The sequence below is a fragment of the Micromys minutus genome (assembly GCF_963924665.1).
Source record: "Micromys minutus genome assembly, chromosome: 30".
In the NCBI taxonomy this organism is placed as follows: Eukaryota; Metazoa; Chordata; class Mammalia; order Rodentia; family Muridae; genus Micromys; species Micromys minutus.
Window position 1 is genome coordinate 7,019,812 of NC_137965.1, and position 21,641 is coordinate 7,041,452.

The 21,641-nt window shown below is 42.0% G+C and overlaps 1 protein-coding gene across 2 annotated transcripts in view; it reads left to right on the forward strand.

The window, feature by feature from the left end:
- AIG1 (androgen induced 1) overlaps positions 1–21,641 on the forward strand; it is a 206,084-nt gene that overhangs the window by 45,576 nt on the left and 138,867 nt on the right. For both annotated transcript variants that reach the window (XM_080941487.1, XM_080941486.1), the window contains exon 3: positions 6,939–7,040. In XM_080941487.1, coding sequence (XP_080797613.1) covers positions 6,939–7,040 — 102 coding nt within the window. The remainder of the gene's footprint in view (positions 1–6,938; positions 7,041–21,641) is intronic.

Sequence of the window (21,641 nt, forward strand, 5' to 3'; positions counted from 1 at the left end):
CTGTGGAGGCGTGTGATAGGGAATGCCAGCACAGTGAAGTGCTTAATGAAAGCCCCCTGTAGACGTACCACGTAAGCCAGACTCACAGGAGTACGGAGTGCAGTCATGGGACAGAGAAGGACAGATAGCGTTCCTGGTCAGGAGTAGAAAAGCTCCCGGTTCCTGGAGCAAGGAATTGCTTAGTGAGCTTTCAGAAGAATCACGCTGGCGGCTGGAGTGTAGGGACCACAAGCGGAGGTTGGGAGAGAAGACAGGAACAAACCATGTGGACAACTCAAGAGTCATCTTCACATGACTCAGAGGAGATGATTAAGGACCTAATGTCAATAAATATAGGTAGCTTAGAAAGCTACCAAAAAGGCGAAATTTTAAAGCTAGGGGCACCATCAGCTCAGACATTCAAATCTTTTCATAGCAAGCTGCCAACTTCAAAATGACGGCCAGAATACATAGGGTAAAGAGAACATTGTTTATAGATTGTCAGTTTTGGAGAAAGTTCTCCGAGGTGTTGAGCAGAAGATATTTTCTTCTGTGTCTGGGTGAAATGTTCTGTAGTGTCTATGAGGTGGATCTGGTTTGTGTCGTCAGTTATCCGCAGCTTTTCTCTGTTTTATGTTTCTGGATGACCTTCCTAATAGTGAGAGTTTGGTACTGAAGCGCGGGAAAGTGAACACATGATTTAAACTGTACACGTGGACCAAAGTGGACTAAAGCCGAGCTTTTGCTCCTTGTCTGACTCTGTGTGAGAAACTTATTCTTTTTTTTTTTTTTCAAAGAGACATGGTCCTGGCATGATGTCTAGTTCTCTGCATTAATTTCTAGTAACTTCTAGTGGAGCATGAATGGTAGCTGTCGCTCAGATGTTTGCTGGGGAACTCTAAAGTGGCTGTGCCCTTTTCACTTTCAGTTTCAAGTGCAGCATTCTGGGTCCGGCAGCTGGAGGCAGCATGTGTATAGGGTGGGGAGCTGCTGGTCCTGGCTGAGAAGGAGCTTGGTTGCAGTAGCAGAACGCCCCTGTGTCCCCTAGCAAGTCAGGGAGAACTATTCATTTCCTATCCATGCCCTGGTAGCAGAGTTCAGTTATTTTGGGTTCTGATGAGCACACCACCAGCAGACTGTCAGTGCAGGAAGCCAAGTGTGAGCCATCTGTGCGGCCCTGGTATCTACAGAGTTATCTGGAAGACTGATTGTTCAGGTATCTGTGCCTCCTGGCTTTCTCGTGTTCCATCTAGAAGGGTGGCTCACACTTTTTTGAAAGTCACTGAATAATCTGCATTAATCCCTTCAGCATTGGACAGGGACCTCAACACTCAGTGTCAAGAACTGCACAGTACATTCTTGAATGGTCACTTCACACAGGCAGAGTGTAGCTCCCAGTGGTGCCATGCTACTAAATTATTTTTGACAATAGGCTCCCCAGGAGGAGATACTTCATTTTCATCATTTGCCAATATTTGTGGTATTTATAAAGACGTAGATGATGATGTATCTCAAAAAATAGCATATTTTCAGGACATGTGCAAGGTTTTGCTCAAATCCGCAGCACAGGCCTCCATTGTCTGCCCAAAATTTCATACACAATATAGAAATTCTTTAAAGGAAAAGATGATTAAAATCAGTGCAAAGGGAGAAAACCAAACTCAGAATAGTCATATTAGTATAGAACAAATAAATTCACGATTGTCACTCAGGATGGCATTACTAGAGATGTTTATTGCTCGGGTAAAGAATAAATAGCACCATTGTTGCACAAAGTCCTCTAGAAAACAGGAAGAAATAATTCCAACTGATTATTTTGAACCCATTTGTTTTCCTCCCACCAAAAATCAGACGACAGCATCTTGAGAATATAACACTGTAGATCAATACACTTCACGAATTGGCATAAAATAAAACCCAAAGTTTGAGCAGAAAACCTGTAAGTGAAATCCAGCAGCATTTGCATATAGATTATGATAAACATGCATGGGCTGTTTCTCTGACGCTTCAAATCAATTAATATGCTATTGAGTTGTCAGAATAAGGTCTCAAGAGATGCAAAAAAAAAAAAAAAACATCTGATGCAACATAACCATCTGATAAATAATATCACTTATAATAAATGTGTATTGTATCCCAAGCAAATTTCTGAGTTCTTCTTCAACTTGTAAAAAGACAGGAATAAAAACTGCAACAGTCAACCTTCACTGTTGAGAAACTAAACATTTTCTTTGCAACAGAAGATGATAAAAATTTTCCCTGAGAATCACCTCTACTCGATTTTGTGCTAAGACCCCAAGTAACAGGAAAATTCAAGAAGAAAAAAGAATAAATTGTATGTAGTTTATGAAAGAGTTTTATTAGTTCACACACACACAAACACACACACACACACACATCCAAAGTAATTTTTAAAATAACTACTTTAAACTACTCATTAAATTTAGTAAAGGCATGGGGAGCAATACCACCATGTAAAACTTATTTTTTTATAAAGTAACAACAAAGAGGACATAAAGATATAATAGTGTACAATAGCTCCCAAATCCATGAAGTACCTACACATAGATTCAGCAAATATTGTGAATATCTGTACATTGTTAACTACAAAATTTTCTGGGAGATCCTAAAGACAATCTGAGCACATAAGGTTGTATAACACGTTGCTAGCAAGAAGTCTTAGTGTAGCCGGGAGGTCAGTTCTCAAACAGCAACACTCAGGATTCTGGATAGATATTTGTAGAATTTAGCAAGCTGGGACCCTAACAACTAAACGGACATACAAACGACTGAAGGACTTCAAAATTATTCTGAAAGACAGACTCTGTAAGAATGTGGGGTAAGAAGAATGTTCATATGGTCCCAGGATGTTGCTCTTTGGTTTGACTTGTATAATTTTTTCCCCTTGGGTTGGGAAAAAAGTCTATAACATGAAGGGACTTCATCCTTAGGATTAAATCATGTTGTTCAGCAGAGCTCAAGGGGCTTTTATCAATGAGTCCACATGGGTCTGAAGTGGCTCCTTGCCTATGCATTTACACTGATGCTAAACACTTACCCTATAGAAATAGACATGACTCTACCACTTGTGATGGTTAATCTTAATGTCAACGTGTTGGAATCTAAAGACACCTGGGAGATGGGTCTCTGGGTCTGCTTGTGGGATATTTTCTTGATTAGGTAATTTAATGTAAGGGCCCATCCCTTGTGGGTGGTACCATTCCTTACGCTTGGATGCTAGACTATTTAAAAAGGAGAAAATAAGCTGAGCAGAAGCTTTCATGCTTTTTGTTTTGGTTTTTAGATTACTTTAATATTTTATACATGGGTTCAATGTATCTTGATTATATCCAGTCCCCAACTTCCCTTCTAACCTTTCCTAGGACCATGTAGCACAGATGGTTTCCAGTTTCATCCCCTCCTCTTCAGTGCAGTTAATGCTGTGTGACTGGTATTTGTATGGGTGTGGGGCTAGTCGCTGGTCATCAGCAGTATAACAATTTCCATAACTTCTGAGGAAAAACTGTTGTCTCTTCCAGAGAGGACATCAATTGCCGGTGGCTGCTCAGCCAGAGGTGGGGCCTCTACAGCCTCTCCCCTGACCTGTGCTGAATTTTAACTGGCTTGATATTGTGCAAGTAACCACAGCTGCTGCCGGTGTGTGTACAGCCCTGTCATGTGCAGAGGACATCATTTCTCCCTGTCTTCTTACATACCTTCTGCCCAGACTTCCGGGATGTTCCCTGCCCCTTGAGATGGAGGAGTTCTTGACTGTAGGGGGAACATGAGCAGCTGCCTCAAGTTCCTGATGCTACTGTGACCTCACCACTATGCCCACTATGAAGAACTGTGATGGGCCACCCACGGTGGGCCAAACCAACCCTTTCTCAAGTTGCTTTTGTTGGGGTATTTTCTCCGAGCAACAAAACAAGTAACTATGAAACCACTATTTAAGGCAAATTATTTGATTCCAACTTACCTTGGAGTCAAACCAGCGGAAGAAGCTTTGAGGATTATTTGTGTATTTGGGCCGGCAATTCCAAGGTCAAATTTTCTTGGGTGTAGTCTAGAAGGGGAAGGGTTCAGGTCCTGAAAGCTACTGTACCTGAGATATCATCGCTCCATAGAAAGGCAGGAGACACATGGTAGTAGAAGAGGGCTCAAAGCAGAACATTCTCAAGGTCCTATAGGTTAAGGTTCCTATAGGGTGGGACCCAGGGCTCATCATACCTGACAGATTTGAAGTGTGGATGCCGTTGATTCATGGGCCATACTGAGCATCCAGGCTGTAAAGCATCGACCTGAGTTTAGCGCTGGCTTGGCTGCAGACCTGGCACTGAGCCATCAAACCAGCCATATTTGTAATCCTTCCTCAGTCGGTTGTCAATCACATCCAGAAAGAACAAAGTGGAAGTACGGTGTTCTATCTGTCACCGAGAGTCTGGTTTTGACAGTGGTTTTATATGAGGTAGCTCCTGGAACTTCTTGGCAAGTATCCCTTCCCAAGAGGCAGTTTAGAGAGGCTGCTTAGTCACGTGATTGCGTTCCTGTTCTCAGAGCTTCCCCGTCGCAGATCTTCTCAGCCCTGGATAACCCACAGCAATATGAACCCCCCCCCCCCCACGTTCTCTTTCTAAATTATCGCAGGCTTCACAACAGCCCTGGAAAATAGCCTGGTTAATTCTACTACAAAACAGAACAAAACCCAAAACAACCAAAAGCACATCACAAAGTCCCAGGGGAGCCCTCTCCACTGTCGGTCTTGCTTCTCCATATTCTCAAGGACGTCTCGCACGTTTTCCACTATGAGCGCCCCTGATTATTGCCATCTGGGCTCAGCCCACTTCCCTATTGCCATCACTGGTCCATCTCTCTCGGGGTCGGGAAGGAAGGCTTCCCCTGTGCGCCTCATCCTTATCGTGGTCTTCTGGATTTGTGTTTGTTGTCTTCCTCTCTCATGTATTCTGACTCCCAGCTACCCAGTAGCCTCCCCAGATCCCCAGCCCTGTTACAATCGAGTTCTTAAGTGTTCTCATTTCCCCCACACCCACTGCTGTGAACAGGATCCCCTTCCTGCCTCTTTCTTGCTCCCAGCATCATTTTGTTCTGTAAGTTTGGACCGTATCTTACCAAACTATCTGAACTCTGAAGATCACTGGGCGGGAGTTGACCTACTTTTACTCGTTACAGAACTACATATGCATGCACATACATTTTTATGTATTCACTAAAGCATAGTAGGCTTCAATTTCTCTTAGCATTCTTTATTCATGCTGAAGAGATACATTCATTGCTTTGTGGCTTTCCTAACATGATTAGCCAAAGTACTGAAGTCAGAATTACTGGTTATTGTGAGATTCTGTTCACACGTGGAATCTTACATGCAAACAAATGTTATTAAACAGAAATGAAAATTTTGGTTTTTCCAGTTGTGACATGGAAAAGGGAGACCGTCTAAATCTCTCCTGCTTTAAGGAGATGATGCTGAGAGGTAGTTTTAATAACTGTTTAAAGTCACTGCCAACTACCTGTTTTGTGAATGGAGTTGCTGTGACTATCCAGTTTATTTGAAGTCTAAGGTAATGAATAATTCAAAATCATGGATACCAAAATTTATTCATGTACTTGAAAAATTAACAGGGTCAACCTTGAGCTAATAATTGATTGTTTTCTTTTGTTTTACTCTTGCACACTTGTAGGAGGATAGTGAAAATTGTTAATTCAATAGCAAAGGGAACAGCTGGAGGGTCCAACTGGGCATTAAAACAACAGGCAGAATCATACGGCTGCCTGCTGTGATGATTAATCTTTACATTTTATAAAACAGTGAATATTTGCAACACCTTTGATTTTGAGGGAGAATTCTATTCAGATTTCAAAACAGAGATAGTTGGGAAAGAGTTTGGGGACCCTTTTGAATACTAACCTTGACTACTAACTATAGTCTGATTAACTTATGTCTGATTAAGAGTTGCATTGAAATACTTATTAATGGCCTTAATATAACACAGGAGCATGGCTACACTATAATTATAAAAGCATAAAAACTGAAAGAAAATGTGTGTATACTCATGCTACTTTCTCTTAATTCTGTAAAAATGTAAAAGTCACTTTATAGAGACTCTGTGTGTATATGTGATTTGCAAAAAAAAAATATCTGTAGTGTAATAAAAGTTTACACACTCTGTGGCTGTGCCAATGGTTAAGATGTGGGCCATTCATTTCTTTATTTTAACCTGGAATTTATTTCTTACTGTTAGTTTGAAGAATGTTGAAATAGTCAATCAAATATTGCTGTTACTCTCTCTGGATTATTGTATTGTTATTGTACCTAAAGAAACTTCTAGAACTGAGATGAACTTCAAAGTTACTCCAAGAGAGTTAGGAATCTTCCTTTCCCCTTCCTACCCTCTGCTTCTCAGTGTAGTTATGCCTTGGCAGAGGCTCTCTAAATTGATACATTTCCTGGAAAAGTGACCTGGGGCCATGCAGTCAGCAATGAGACTTAGTACCGGTGTCAGCGAGAGGCAAACATGCAGAGGTAACCAGCATGTAAGTCACACGGCAGGATCAAGGAGGACGGACATAGTCTGCAGTGTTTTGAATGGATGCTCTTGTTAGTGGGCAATGAGACCTCCCTGCAAGTATCCATACGTGAATTTTTAAACGCTTTAGACGGATCAGACTGGCACAGTTATCTTGGGCAGCAGGCCTCTCTACTTCCCTTTTCAGGTAGCCTCCTGTGCCTGAAAAGAAATAGTTGGAGACCAAAGAAGAGTTTGACCCTGCAGCGGTTGTTACTACAGAGCAGAGGGAAACCATTTATTTTCTAGTCATTCATTGCACTGCTACTGCCTTGGCACGGACTCCAAGCTCTCTTTGGTTGTGAAAACAATAACCAACCCAGCTATGCGTTGTGAAAGACAAACTTGAAACAAAAGACTTCCTTTCTCTTCCAGTTTGTTGTTGCGGTGTTCTGGGCCATCTATGCCTATGACAGAGAGATGATATACCCAAGACTGCTTGACAACTTTATCCCAGGGTGGCTGAACCACGGAATGGTGAGTGCATTAAAATAAATAGCTTTCATTCATAAAAGAAATCTACCAAAGAACTATTCCCGAATTCCCATTGTAGGGATCTAAGTATGTGTCCAGTACTGGGAGAGAACAGCGAGAGAGCAGCAATAGTGAGTGGATTCTCTTCCTGTGGGGCGGGGCCATCGTGTAAACGAGTGGTAGAGGAGTCCATTTTAAGAGGTACCAGTGCTGTTAAATCATACAACTAGCTTGTTCCTGGATAGGATCGCAGTTTCTGTGCCATTGGAAGCCAGGCCTCTTACCTCAAGGATTCATTGGCCCTGGCTTCCACCCCCTGCCTTGCTTCAGAAGAACCCTGTTGGAAGCAACATGGCAATTGGGCAGTTCTCCCAGAACACAGCAGGACTGTTGTTACCTCCAATCTGTGGTAGACCTTTGAGGAGCCTGTTTTTCCTTTAAAAGGGAAATATATGTTCCGTGAGTGGTTGTGTTGAGTTTATGTGGACCTCATATATCCAGGTGCCCATGGAGGACAGAAGAGGGTCTCGAATCCCTGGGGTGAACCAATGATGTGGGTAATAGGAACCCAATCCAGAGCCTCTGTAATCAGTAATCACTCATAAGAGCTGAGTCCTCCTCTCCATCACCCATTGGAGATGTCGTGAGCAGTGGACATCTGCCTTGTTAAAGTCCACTCCTGCCTCCAGTGGTTTTGCTCCTTTCTGCCTGTTTCTCTCTGGTACTTGAGCTATGTCACATCGATCTCATTTGCTTCAATCAAATACCTTGGATGGTTTATGTACCACTCTACAAGACTTGAGGGTAGTATTTCCTATAGAGACGTTGCGTATCCTGGTTTCAGCTTCTGGAATGGAGCGTGGTTTTGTTATTAATGAAAAGCACATTTTAGAATAATCCCAGGATGTTTGTGTTGAAAAGAGCAACCTGTCACAGAAATTATAGGGAAAGCAAGGGCTAGCAATCACAACTCTTAGGTCCAAAATAATAGCTCTTTCTGTTATTTTCCTTTTTTCCCAGTTGTGGGATATTTTAAACAAATCACAATAACTAGTTAACATAACTGTATAGAGGGGCTTTAACCTATTCTGTCTTAAAGGAAACCCATCAAAAGTGGTATCTCTGGCCATTTGAATTTTCTTTGAGATCAGTTAGAGCTATTGAATACTTAGCCTGTTGTTCTAGTTTCCAACATAAAAACTGGGTCTTGTTAGTTTTCATCATCTCAAACACCCTCCTATTTCTCTACAGATTCCCTGTCTTAGTGTTTCTATGGCTGTGACCATGACTATGACCATGACCAAGACAACCCCTCCCCTTTTGTTGAAAACCAATTATTTTCTTTTACAATAAAATAATTTCTTCTCCCTCTACCCATCCAGTTCCTCCCCGCTTCCCCTCCCATAGGGATCCACCCCTTTTTTGTCTCTCATCAGAGAAGAATTGGATTCTAAGAGGAAAATAGCAATGACAAAAGATACCAAAATAAAATAAGATAAAACAAAAGCTATCACAGTGAAGTGGACGAGGCAACAGAAAGAAAAGCAGAGCCCAAGAGAAGGCAGAAAAATCAGAGACACATTTGCTCACACACTTAATGGAGTCCCATTAGAAATACTATACTGAATGCTGTAATGCATGAAACAAACCTGATGCAGACCCGGGAAGGCTCTGACCTTGTGGATTCAGTCTCTGAATTCAATTGGCTTTGCTAGTTGATTAGGGACTTGTTCTCCTGGAGTTCTCCATCCCTTCTGGCTCTAATTTTCTTCTGCCACCTCTTCCAGAGTTCCATGGACTCTAAGGAGAAGGATTCGATGGAGACACTCATTTAGTACTGAGTGTTCCAAGGTCTCTCACTCTCTGAGGTCTGGCTGTGGGTCTGTGTATTTGTTCCTCACAGGAGGAAGCCTGATAATGACTGAACAAGTCACTGACCTATGAGAATACTAGAATATCATTAGGAGTCATATCACTACTTTGTTTTCTTTTATCGAATTACTCCCACAAACTTTGTACCAGCACTGCCTCCCATATTTGGCAGGCAGGACATCATTGTAGATCAAAGGGTTTGTGGCTGGGTCTATGTTTATATTTCCCTTTTGGTACTGCAGAGCACCTTCCCATGTCAAAGACAGTAGAACATAGGGGTGAAGGTTTTATGCAGCCACCAGCTCAACCTCTCCATGTTTAGTGAGTTGTGTGGGTGTTGTCTCCAGCGGTGAGGACTTGTCCTATTGTGGAAAGCAACCCATTGTCTCAGTGACAGGTTTGATTGTTTGGGGGTTTCCATGGGACCACTTTGGTCAGTAAGTCAATTGGATATAACTTTGTCCTATTATTGGAGCATAGTTTGGTGACAAGATATAGCCAGTTGAGACTTTGTTTCCCCATTATTTGGTGACTTCATTAGGATTGTTTTCATATATTTTAGGAAGATTCCACTGCACTAGAGTCCCATACCATTCATCAAATGTCCCTCACTTCTAGCTGTCTCTATCCACATCCCTCCCTTCCTCTCCCCATAGATACTTTCACTCCAAGTCTGGTATAAAATCTATTCTGTTTCCCACTCACAGGGAGATCCACGTGTCTTCCCAGTCCCTTCCTCTATACCTGACTTCTCCGGGTCGTTCAGTCATCATTTACTTAACAGTTAAGATCCACATACAAGCAAACCTGTACCAATTTTATCCTCTTTGTGTCTGGATTAACTCACTCGGGATGATTATTTTCTTAGTTCCATTCATTTTTTTCAAGGCAACACTTATAAGAGAAAGCATTTATTGAGGTAATAATTTACAGTTTGAGAGGCTTAGTCCATTATCTTCATGGCAGTGAGCACTGAGGCACACAGGCAGAGTTAATGCTGGAGAAGTAGTTGCCACAGGCATGGAGAAAGCCAAGATCTCGGACTTCCAAACACAAGCGAGGAGCAGAGAAAGTGAACAAGAAGTGAGACAACTATACACACTCAAAGCTTGCCCTAACGACATACCTCCCTACTTCCGCCCCAAGAACATACCTACTTCCGCCTCAACGACATACCCCCCACTGCCGCCCCAATGACATACCTTCCCACTTCCGCCTCAACGACATACCTCCCCACTTCCACCCCAAAACATACCTACTTCCGCCTCAATGACATACCTCCCCACTTCCGCCTCAAAGACATACCTCCCTAATTCCACCCCAACGACATACCTCCCCACTTCCGCCCCAACGACATACCTCCCCACTTCTGCCCCAATGACATACCTCCCCACTTCCCGCAGTGCTCCACCTCCCAAAAGATGTGCAACAGTCAGAGCGTGGAACGGGAGGGGATAAAATCTGGAGTGTAAAATAAAAGCTTAAATAAAGTTAAACAACAACAAAACCTTCCTCAACAGCGCCACCATGTGGTGACCACATGTGCAAATACCCAACCTTGTGAGGAACATTTCTCAGTCATTGATTATTCTCGTTTGTTTTAGGAAGATACATCTGACAAGGTAGAAATTTGACATAGTCCACAGTGTGTCTGCTTAACTAATAGCTTCTAAGTGTTTCTCTAATAGCATTGGCTCTCAGGCCCACCTGCCTGTCTTGTCACAGGGATGGTTAAGCTCCGTGTTGTGATCATCTGGGATCTTTCCAACATGGCTGTGGAAATCTCAGTTGGAGAGACGTAGTAAATATAAAAGTCACCTCTATTCACCAATCCTAGAAAAAAACAAGACAAGAGGAGAGGAATCCTTTCCCAGAGATGGACAGAGCTATATTTGGTCCAGTGGCTGTATTAGAGTAATGGTAGAGCAGACAAGTAAGACATTTAAGTGGATTTCACTGCAGCTTAGATCACCATTGTCATGGTTACATCCCGGCAGGAAAAGAGCTTGGGAACAGGAAAAGGAGGTGACATGGGTGACAGGTATTCTCTACCTATCTGAGATGCATGTCAAAACACCAGGAAAATACTAAGTCAGAAGGTTACAATGGGTCATCATTACCTACTTAAATATATATAATTACAAGCATCCCAAGAAAGAATGTACCTTTGTGCATATTCACTGAAGTGCCTCCAAATATTTCCTAGGGATCGAGAGTTCAGGGATCACAGAAGCACACAAGAGCTATATTTACAATATCGGACTTCTGGGCATAAAGTTATTCAGATGACTGACCCCAGACCCCTAGGGTCTGAAATTCTTAAAGCATTGATTTTTGGTTTTGTTAGTGAGGCCAGAAGTTAGATACAATTTAATATGAAGGGGAATGTTGTATCTCTTCCCATTGTTCACAAAAACTAATCCCAGACTTTATTTGAATCACAGCAGGGGAAATGATTTATATGACAATACTAACTGGGCTTCATTCTATAACTAAGAGGTTGCCCCTGGACTCCCCAAGGTAGCTCCCCAATTTATTATAATCAAGCTTTATATTTTATAAATGATAGAACAGCTTATTTTATTCCAGCCAATGTTAAATATGCAGTACAAATGTGTCCTTGCATCCTGATTTGTTTTTGTTTTTTTAACATCTCTATCCATATATGATACCGAAATGACACTTCCCGAGACTTGCCGTGAACGAATAATGTACTTACTATGGCTACTCAGAATAATGGAAAACTTACTTTTATGTCTTTTTTAACACTGATGAACACACGAGAATGAATAAGGCCACACAAGCCAAAAGATTGGTTCTTTTTCAGTTGCTGTTCTATTGGCTGTGAAGAGACACCATGACCAAGGCAGCTCTTATGAAAGAAAGCATTTAACTGGGGTCTTACTTATAGGTTTAGAAGTTTAGCTCATTATCATCATGGTAGGTGCTTGGAAGTGTGGAGGTAGTCACTGGAGCAGTACCTAGAGCTACATCATGGTCTGTAGGTGGAGAGAGACTCTGGGCTTGGCACGCTATTGATGCCTCAAAGCCAGTCGGTAGTGACATACTCCCTCCAATAAGGCCTTACTTCATTATCCTTTTAATCCTTTCAAATAGTGTTATTATACAATGACCAAGCATTCAAGTATGAGAGCCTATAGGGGCCATTTTTATTCAAACTACCATAGTCCCCAGACTACTGAGATTGTTCATGGACAGATGTAGTTGGGATTTCTGCAAGGCCTGCACCAAGTGGGAACCGAATGCTAGTTCAACTCAGAAAACTTTCTGTACAGCCGGCTGTTGGCACTGTGGGGTTATCCAATGAGAAAAGCAGGAGGAACACTTTTAAAGGATGAAAAAGGTGTTTAAAGTAGAGACAAGTACGAGAGCAATGCTATACAGACAAAGTACTCAGGACTCTTTCTACTGAGACAGAAGAGGCACAAGTTTTCTGACCTGTCTGTCGGTTGTGAACACTGAGCCCAGAAACTCTCTTTTTAGCCATTAGGCTTTTTGGGAGACATGAAAACAAACAAACAAACATTTCAGATCTAGGAAGATTGCAGGCTTTCAGTGATGTTCCGACAAGAACCAATGATGAGGCATACTCTGCTGTTAAAGACCTAGGGGGACACACAACAGTGTGAAGGCTAGGCTATTATTACCATCACCATCATTATTAGAGCAGATCTTAGAGTAGGCAGAATCTTGATATTCTACTAATCACAGCAGGAATGTTCATTCCCCATATAATTTATGAGGAAAAAAAAAATAAACCCTATTCCTTCTCACACTTGATTTGTCATGTCCTGTTATATTTAACTGGTACCCCCAAGAGCCATAATTTAGGCAAGTAGTTATCCTGTTCAATATTATTTGACATTTGGTAGTTATGAAAGATTTTCTCCATCTGGTTTTCCCAGAAGACAAGGCATTAAGTGCTACTTGCATTATGGTTGGTTTTGCAAGAACCAAAGATCTGACATTATTTTGGTAGATAAGATGACTTCTGGAATGTTTTCAGCTTTGGGATTCACAGATTGCACAATTCATGGTCTGCAGAGTCTGTGCTGTTCTGGTATCAGACACCTGGTAAAGGGAGTTGCTGGTGGACACAGGACCATCACACACATTGCAGACGCACAGACTGGCTTTTCTCGATTATTGTTGGCACTCATTCTAAAAGAAGTAGGAGATATCTGAGATTTTTTGAGAAATCGAAATTAGAAATATGAGTAGAGGTCAGAAGCTTACTTTCTTGCGGGGTTGCAAGTGTTGTGTGTGAAAGTATTTTATGGGAATATTTTCCTCTACTGTGAACTTTTGTCCGTGACCGTATATGTTCCCCCCAAGCCTAATTCTCTCCTTAGGTTTTGCAGAATTAAATTCTAACCTTTGGGTTTCTTCTTCCCTTTTCAAAAATTACTTTCTGCCTTTATTTAAGATATGAATTGGCCCAGCAGTGGTAATAGTTCACGACAGTCTTCTAAGTTCTGTTCAGAGTTCTTGGGGTCATCTAAACCCAAAATGTGGTTTATGTAAGGGCCTTTCCCCCTAATCCTGAGATATTTTCAAGTAAATTTAATTCATCTGTTTTCCATTCATTTGGTGCTAGGTCTTCATACTTTGTGGAGCAGTGGTGGCAATCAGGAAGATGTCCTGTGCCTTGGCTTCCATTTTCATACCACAGACACATCATTCATGAGTCACACCCCCTACTTCTTGGCAGAATTCCAAACCCATATCCTTTCCAGTTCCCTTTTAACTGAGGTGCCAACCTGAGTTAACATAAGTATATTTGCCAAAGAAAGTAAAGAGGAAAAAAAAATCCACATGGGTGTCGCAGAATCACACAATGCCAGAATCTTACACCTGTGATCCCAAGGTCTTCTAGGGTTTATACCATGTGATGTAAAAGTCCCAGAACAGTATTTGCTGACTCGTTGCTGCAGTCTCTGATTGGACAGATCCAAGGATGGAGATCCACAAGGGAACAGTTAATCACCCGTGGCAAAGGCCATCACAAGGAGCAAAGATCAGCCATCTGTCTTTCCCTACTCTGTCAGATCTGAACCCCAACTTTCTGAGTTCCTCTCATAAACTCTTTGAGTTCTTCTCACTATCTCTGGCAGTAAATGCAGCTGCCATTCCAAACTCTGTGTGTCGGGGTTCCAGCATGGGAGATCATACTCTGATTTTGATCTATGGAGTGAATATTAAAACCCACTCATTACATTAACTATCTTCTTGTAAATCTTGCTGCTCACCATGTGCTGCCATTTCAATATGAACAGATGCGTTCATGAGCTCCCTTGTACCATGTCTCTGAGGTACATCCTACTAGTCAGGTCTTCACACTTGCCCTGGTCTTTTCTTATATCCACCTTGCCCACTTTAGTTCAAGGTTTCTGTTTTCCAGCTGAGCTAGGGCAGCCTGCTCTCTGCCTCCTGGGACTCCCTTTCTTTCCCAGTCTCCGCTGTTCAACCTCAGCTAATCCTTATACCAGCCAAGACTGCCCCTTCTGAGAGAATGGAAGTTCCAATGGCTTCCAGTACATTCCTTGCTCAGGTCCCAACTGTGAGCAAAGGGAATCTTTGTCTCCTAGGTCGAGTGGGTTCCCCATGTGCCACAGAGCTTTATTCATGCATAGGTCGCTTTCCATTTAGCTACTTGTTTATTTCTCTGAATGGTTTTCAGGCCTAATGGGAAAGAAGTCCCTGCTCTCCACAGATTCTTTCATAAAAATCTAGTCAAGAAATACCTTTGAGGAAATGCTGCAAAGGCCCTTCCTGAACACTCCATCTCTTCTTACCCTGCCACATCTTGCCTATACCCATTTTTCACTTTTCTATGGCCTTTGTCCACTGCAAAGTAGTGTAACCTTTGTCTTTGATCATTGGTATTGCTCGTGTTTCCGCTAACATTTGAGGTAAAGTATGCTCTTCATCAAAAGTCTTATGCCTTTTTAATCTGATATGGGTAGGCCAAGACCCAATATCATTGCTAATGTTTTGGGTTTTGTCTCAATGTAGAATGCTTAATTGTATTTCTAGCAGATTCTCCGTTGTCAAACTCAAGGTGAGTGTAGGGTAGACTATGGGAAAGCTACACCACAAAGAATTTGGTATTACCAAGTTGAGTATATTGGAATTTAACAAAATAATGTGGGTATTCTTTGTTTTTTTTTTTTTCTTTCTGTTTTTGTTTCTGTTGTTGTTGTTGTTTTCTTTGAATTTTGGTTCCTATGGTTGCGTCATTGAATTGAAGTTGCTTTAGGAGAGAAGGCTGCATAAAATCAGCAAGAGCAAGAAAATGATTAACATTTTGAGCAGAAAATATTAATTTCATGGTCATCTTGCCTGAAGAAGTGCACTTTTGATAGAGATGTGTACATTTTATTGTAAATATAAATATATTTAGTAAATTAATCTGTCAGCTGGATTTCTTCATTCTATCCAGTTCTTAATAACGGCACAGAGAGAACAAGCTTAAGCTCAATATCTGGGCAGCCAGATGATTTATCTTAATGCCTTAAGCTAATCTAGCTCCCTCTCAGCCAACATCCCAATAAAACTCATAATTAGGCCTTCCATGCTCCATCTGAACTCTAGGAACTCCTTCTTCCTCCTCCTCCTCTGGCTTTTTCTCCCTCTCTCCTTCCCGGGCTGGTGGAAGTCCCGCCCTATTCCCGTGCAGCCATTGGATAGTCAGCACTCATTGACAAGGCGAAGAGTAAATGGTAAGAGTTATTGACACAAACTCGGCGTGGAAGAGTCTTGACATAAGCATTACAATGCCGTATCCAGATTGAAACAAGATATTAGAGCAGAGAAATCAGCATTGGAATAACACAAGGGGAATCTTTACATAGTGCACAGAACCATTATGCCTACAAAGATGCGTAGTGGCTGAAGGGAAAAGGGAGATGCAGGAATAGCTACTGAAAATGATTTCTAGATTGAGGGGTGGAAAATCAGGGAATGACTAGGCGTATGCATGGCTGTGTGGAGAGAGAACTACATAACAAGGAAAGCCACAGGGGGGAAAGGGTGGGACTGGCATGGACAATGGTGACCTGGAGACCAGCCCAGTAGAGAAGGATTGGTATTGAGTTTTCCTCAAGTTCACTGGATTCTCAGTATCTAGAGTTCATGAGGAGCCCTTGTAATAACCATGATAGAAACTTCTCGGAATCGAGAGGCACTGTCCCAGACCCTTCTAGTGGCTGTGTGTCATGGGGATAGCAAGGACATGGCGGTGGTCTTCACATTCTCATCGTGAGTACTTCTTTATCCAAAAATCCAGGGTGCAGAAAGCCATTTCTAAGTGTTTGTGCTAGCCAGCCTCCTTCCCACCCACTCCCCAGGATCATTTGATTGTGATTCTAACCACTTGATTTGAAAACACTCTTTGGGTGCACTGATGTGCTTAACCAACTTCTCGGAGCTCGTTTATAGTCTTCATAAGGCAAAGACTGGCCTTCAGTATTCTCTATTACAAAACAATAACAGTGTGTCACAAACACAAGCTTCTCAAAAAGGTCCCCTGGGACTGACTCAATACTGATTCCTGGTTCCTCTACTGAAGCCCTTTTTACCCTCTGTCTGTCTGTGCATGTTAGCATCACCTCTGCTTTGACTTCCCATGATTGACACACCTGTTTTCTTTGCTCCTGGGGTACCTCCATTACACTAGGTTCAGCTCTCTCTCTGTTTATCAGCATATCTGACTCAGTATCTAGGATACAGCAACACTCAGAAAGTGTTCTCTGAATGAACTAATGAACGAATAAACGAATGTTTGGGTGAACGAGTAAGTGCCCTCACTCCCACTACGGTTATACTCCCTGGGCTGGATTATTTTCCTCATGTGGACCTAAGCTGGAACGTTACCAGTGCCATTTTATTTTCATGTTTCATAACCCAGCATCTTAGTAATCCACTCGAAACCCTTGATCATCCTTGTCAGACCCACTGAATGACGATCTCTAATGCCAGTCTTTTCTCTTCAAACATCAGAATTAGATGGTTGATCATTTAGTGTGTGATTTTAGGATATTGGTAAACATTCATTCTTTTTTTTGTTTTTTGATAAACAAAAAGAAAATAGCTTTTTTTCCCATCCAATCAAGAACAATATTTTTCTATTGTTCTTTCCATCTTTAGACCCCTAACTAGGGATGAGTTTGCACAAAGTTAACTAATTAAGATTTACCTTAACATAAGTTCAAGAATTGTCTCTGATTGGTGGAGTTGTTTCCCATTAATTGCAATTCTTCTCATCCTTATGAAATATGTTAATGCACTTGGCCTTATAATAATGTGATTGTAGTACGTATCCAGGTACTGGTGTTTGCAGGGCCTCCTTCTCTGTGTGTTATGACATTGTTACCTGCAGGTCACACTCAACAATGAGACTCGTATTCTTGCTTTAACTCACCACAAACAGAACCCCAAAAGATGCTTAGAGTTCTCCAGGTCACAGCTCTCATATAGCTACATGGGGACTGATCCACGTGACCCCTTGGTTTTTTCTGGCCTTACTATTCAAGAAAAGTATAAATGATATAAATCGGTGTGAATGATTTGTGAGGTTGGCCACAGTGGGGTTCACTATCAAAGTCTTGAGTGTCTCAGCTTAGTTCCATTATGAGGAATTTACAGCTTATTGTGGAAGCCCATGAAGTATAATGTGGCCATGCAAACCAGGAACCTGACACATAGTAGGCCTAGTAAGTACAGTCCTATAAAATAAAATATAAAGCCTCTGTAGCAAATGATTCCTACTTACCATCTAGCCCCATAGTGAGTTATTGTCAAGCCGAAATTCCAAGAAAAATGCTGATATAAATTTTATACTTGCAGAAATGCTGCATTTGTACATAGTGCTTTTCTGACCAGACAACAAAATTTCTAGGAAAAAAAAAAAGTATGTCTACAATAAAGGGCATGTGCCCCTTTTATCGAGATCTAGAGTGAGCGCATTTAGGTGCACCCATAGCAAAGACTGCCGCCTCAGACTCAGACTTGACTGCTAACCTTCACACACACGGCAAATGCGGACTCCTCAGACCACAGATATTCTGCTGCATTCCAGGGTGTCTCATTTATTTGTTTGATTTGCAGCTATAGCAACTGGATTCCACCATGGTCGGCTTTTACCCAGCCCCACACTGAGATCAGTTTGGTGGACGCTTGGCACTCCACACCAGACTCAATTGAAGACACATGCACAGATCCACTTGCCACATTTTTAAAACTGTTTTTCACACTAGGTTAGACCTGTGTGCTGTTTGTCTAAGATACCAAAAGCAACCTTCTGCAAATCGAGCTGGCCATTACAGATGCTGCAACCTTCTTCGCCGTAACATCTCAAATCTTTGATTTTTTTCTTACCACACTTTTCAAGCACCCGCTGGACTTTGGAGGAGGCTGCTTGCCTCATGCAGAAAGCATGACCCTGTGAGGCTATAAAGTGTGGCCCTGGTGCCCCATTGCTATGCCCTCCACACTACTCTGCCCAAGAAGAGCCCTTGGAAATGACCTTCTAATGGAGTTTTGCCAAGTCAATGAAATATGGGATTTCAAGAAATACCATTCCTCCAGGGATTTGGGGAATATGTGTGGTGGTGTCTGGAGTAGAGCTCTGAATTAGGTATTGGATTACCAGATTCTACCAGATCTTAACATCTTTGTAGATTGATGTTTCCTCTTGTCTTTTGAAGCTGAACACTGAAAAGTGTTGGAAAAATTAGGTAATGAAGAAAACTGATTATCTCACTACTGTTTCTCTTGGGTAAGCCTCCCCTGTCTCCCAACCATTTGCTGGAGGATACTGGGGGCTCTAAAAATATTTTTAATGGGGAAATGGGAACTTGGAATGGATGTGAAGCTAAAAAAGAGATAAAGATGCAATTAGTGGGGGTACAGCAAGTGGGAAGAGATATCTCTCCTTTCCGTTGTAAGCTGCTTGTGGGTGGGATTTTGATCCGTCAGATTTGGGCTCCAGGAAACAAGTATTTTCTCTCTTGATGTGTTTACCTGCTAAGTAAACCCTGTTGCTATGTTGATGGTGACAACAGTTACTAGCCCATAGTTTTCAATATTGCCAAGTGATATCTATGTAGAACATGGAGCTACTTGACTGCACTTCTCATCCTGGCAAGTAGGCTGACCCCCAAGGAGCTGGATTGAAAGCAGTCCTGCTTGATCCTTGTTTAGAAGTCCCAGCTCATCAGACTGCAGATTCCTCTTCTGCCCCCACTCTGCCTTCCTGAGATCTTGTCTGTATACCTGTAGTGAGGCCAAGGTTATCTGAAGTCTGGCTTAGGCTTGACGGAAGTGTAGGGGCACCCGGGGGATAAGTGGGTATTCTCATATAGTAGCTCTCACTTTCGTACCGAATAAGATTATGTAGTTTTAAAAAATAAAGATAACAGAGACCTCTCAGCTCTTTCAGAAGTCTGAGAGGACTAAGGTCACTCGTGCTTTGCAATTATGTCCCAGTCCTTGTAATGGCCCTCTGTATAACAAAGGAAACATACTTCAAACCTGGATTCCCTTCCACACTTCATCTGAGACGTTACTTTCCAGTAATTCAATGGGCATTTCTATAAGTTTAATTGGAACCACTAAAGCAAAGGCATCTCTCCTGGTGAGCTCATGCCTTCTGTTGCACCCTTTGAGAATTCTGTAAGTCAGACTTGCAGCTGAGCTCAACATCAAAATGATGTATTGTGGTCACTTAATGCAGTGACACATTAAAATTGGTAATACTGCTGAATTTGGTGGCACAAACCTGGACCCAAAGCACTTGGAAGGTAGAGGCCATATGATAAGAAACTTAAGATCACCGTTAGCTGTATAGGAAGTTCAGTGACAGCATCAGCTACCTGAAAGTGTGTCTGAAAAAATCCAAAGAATGCAAACAAGCAAGCAAGCAAGCAAGCAGGCAAGAACATGCCTTTAACCAAAGCAAACAGTCAGGCAAGCAAACGACAATGCACTTAAGCAAAAAAAAGCACCAAGCAGCAAGCAAGTGAGCAACAAGCAGCAAGCAGCAAGCAAGCGAGCAGCAAGCAGTAAGCAAGTGAGCAACAAGCAGCAAGCAGTAAGCAAGAGAGCAACAAGCAAGCAAATATGCATTTACAAAACTGCAGTAATAATCTTGAAGTCAAGATAGGTAATTTTTCACTAAGTCTTGCTAACAATCACATGTTAGATTGATTCTCACAGTTTGGATGCTAAAAGTCAAGGTCTGGGTGCCATTGTGGTCAGAGCCCAATAAGGGTATCCTTCTGAGTTACAGTCATTACACCATGCTCACAAATGCCTAAAAGGGTAAAAGATTCCTACAACCCTTTTATAAGGCTGGTATTCACCTTCATGAATAAACCTGGTCACCTCATAGATTTGGCTTTCAACCTAAAATATTTGAGGGGACACAAATCTGTGCTTTGCTGCTTCTTTGGGAGGGCACAAAGAAAAGGAGGAAGTGACCAATGGAACTTGTGATATTCAAGATGGTGTCACACCTCATACACGACAAAAGCCAAGAGACACATCAAAAGAAGAAGGCCCAAGGAAGGAGATTCAATGTGACAGTGTCTGTGCTTGGTTGGCTGATGAGCTCAGCAATCCTATTTCCCTTCACTACCTTCTGTGGTGGTGTTATTGTTGTCTCTGTAGTAAATGTTTTAGGTAGCATGAAATGAGGGAGCTAATTGTTGTTCAAAAGAATCTAATAGTACTTCACCTTTAAATGCTAGTCACTGTTCTAAACATTTTAGAATCATGAGATGTTTTTATACACACAAGTTTAAAGCATTTTTATGTGTACATTTGTGTGAGATGTGTATGTGTGTGTGTGTGTGTGTGTGTGTGTGTGTGTGTGTGTGTGAGTGCATGTTTTGTGTGAAGTACAGACATGAGTATGTGGTTGTAGAGGACTTGCCTGACACTCATTAGGAGCTCATACTTGCCTTGAAGATCACAAAGAAGGCTAGGCTGTTTGGGTGGCAAGCCCCAGAAATATACCAATCTTTTCTTACCCAGCACCAGGATTATTAACATGTACTTCCATGGTGGCCTGCCTTTCTTTTCCTCCTCTTTCTCCTGCCCTCCTCCTTCTCATGAGTTCTAGAGAACAGATGGAGATCTCCATTTCTGCAACACTGGCACATTACTAACACAGCCATCCCCTGTAGGCCATTATCTGATTGAAAGAATTTTCTCCATATCTTTTCACAGGTCTCAGTTGAGGGGGGGGGGCTCCCTACCAAATCCCCATGTAAAGATTTTATGAACCATTTACTAACACAATGACTTTTGCCTTCTGCTTTTAAAGCTGAGGTTTCCTGCATCTGTCAGAAGTGCTGGAGAGAGTTAACCACATGTGGGGTACTACTGTATCTGTCAGACATTTCCTGTTATCTTCATCTGCCTTTATACTAATGTAGATGGATAAAGGAAATGCAATCCTTATAGAAAACCCATTCCCTTTAGAAGCCAGATTCACCTCTAGCAATCACCATAGTATTTTTATCTGTTAGATTACTGCTGCATTCATGGTGGTCAACCCTGGTTGGCTCAGGCTTTCCCCTAGTAAGATCTGATGGATTCAGACTGGGGAAGAACAGTACACCATCTGCACTCTTTTACGTGGCTTTTGAAGCACGTTTCAGGACCTTTGAATTTATTTGCCTCTGTAGCATCCTCGAGGGTCAAGGA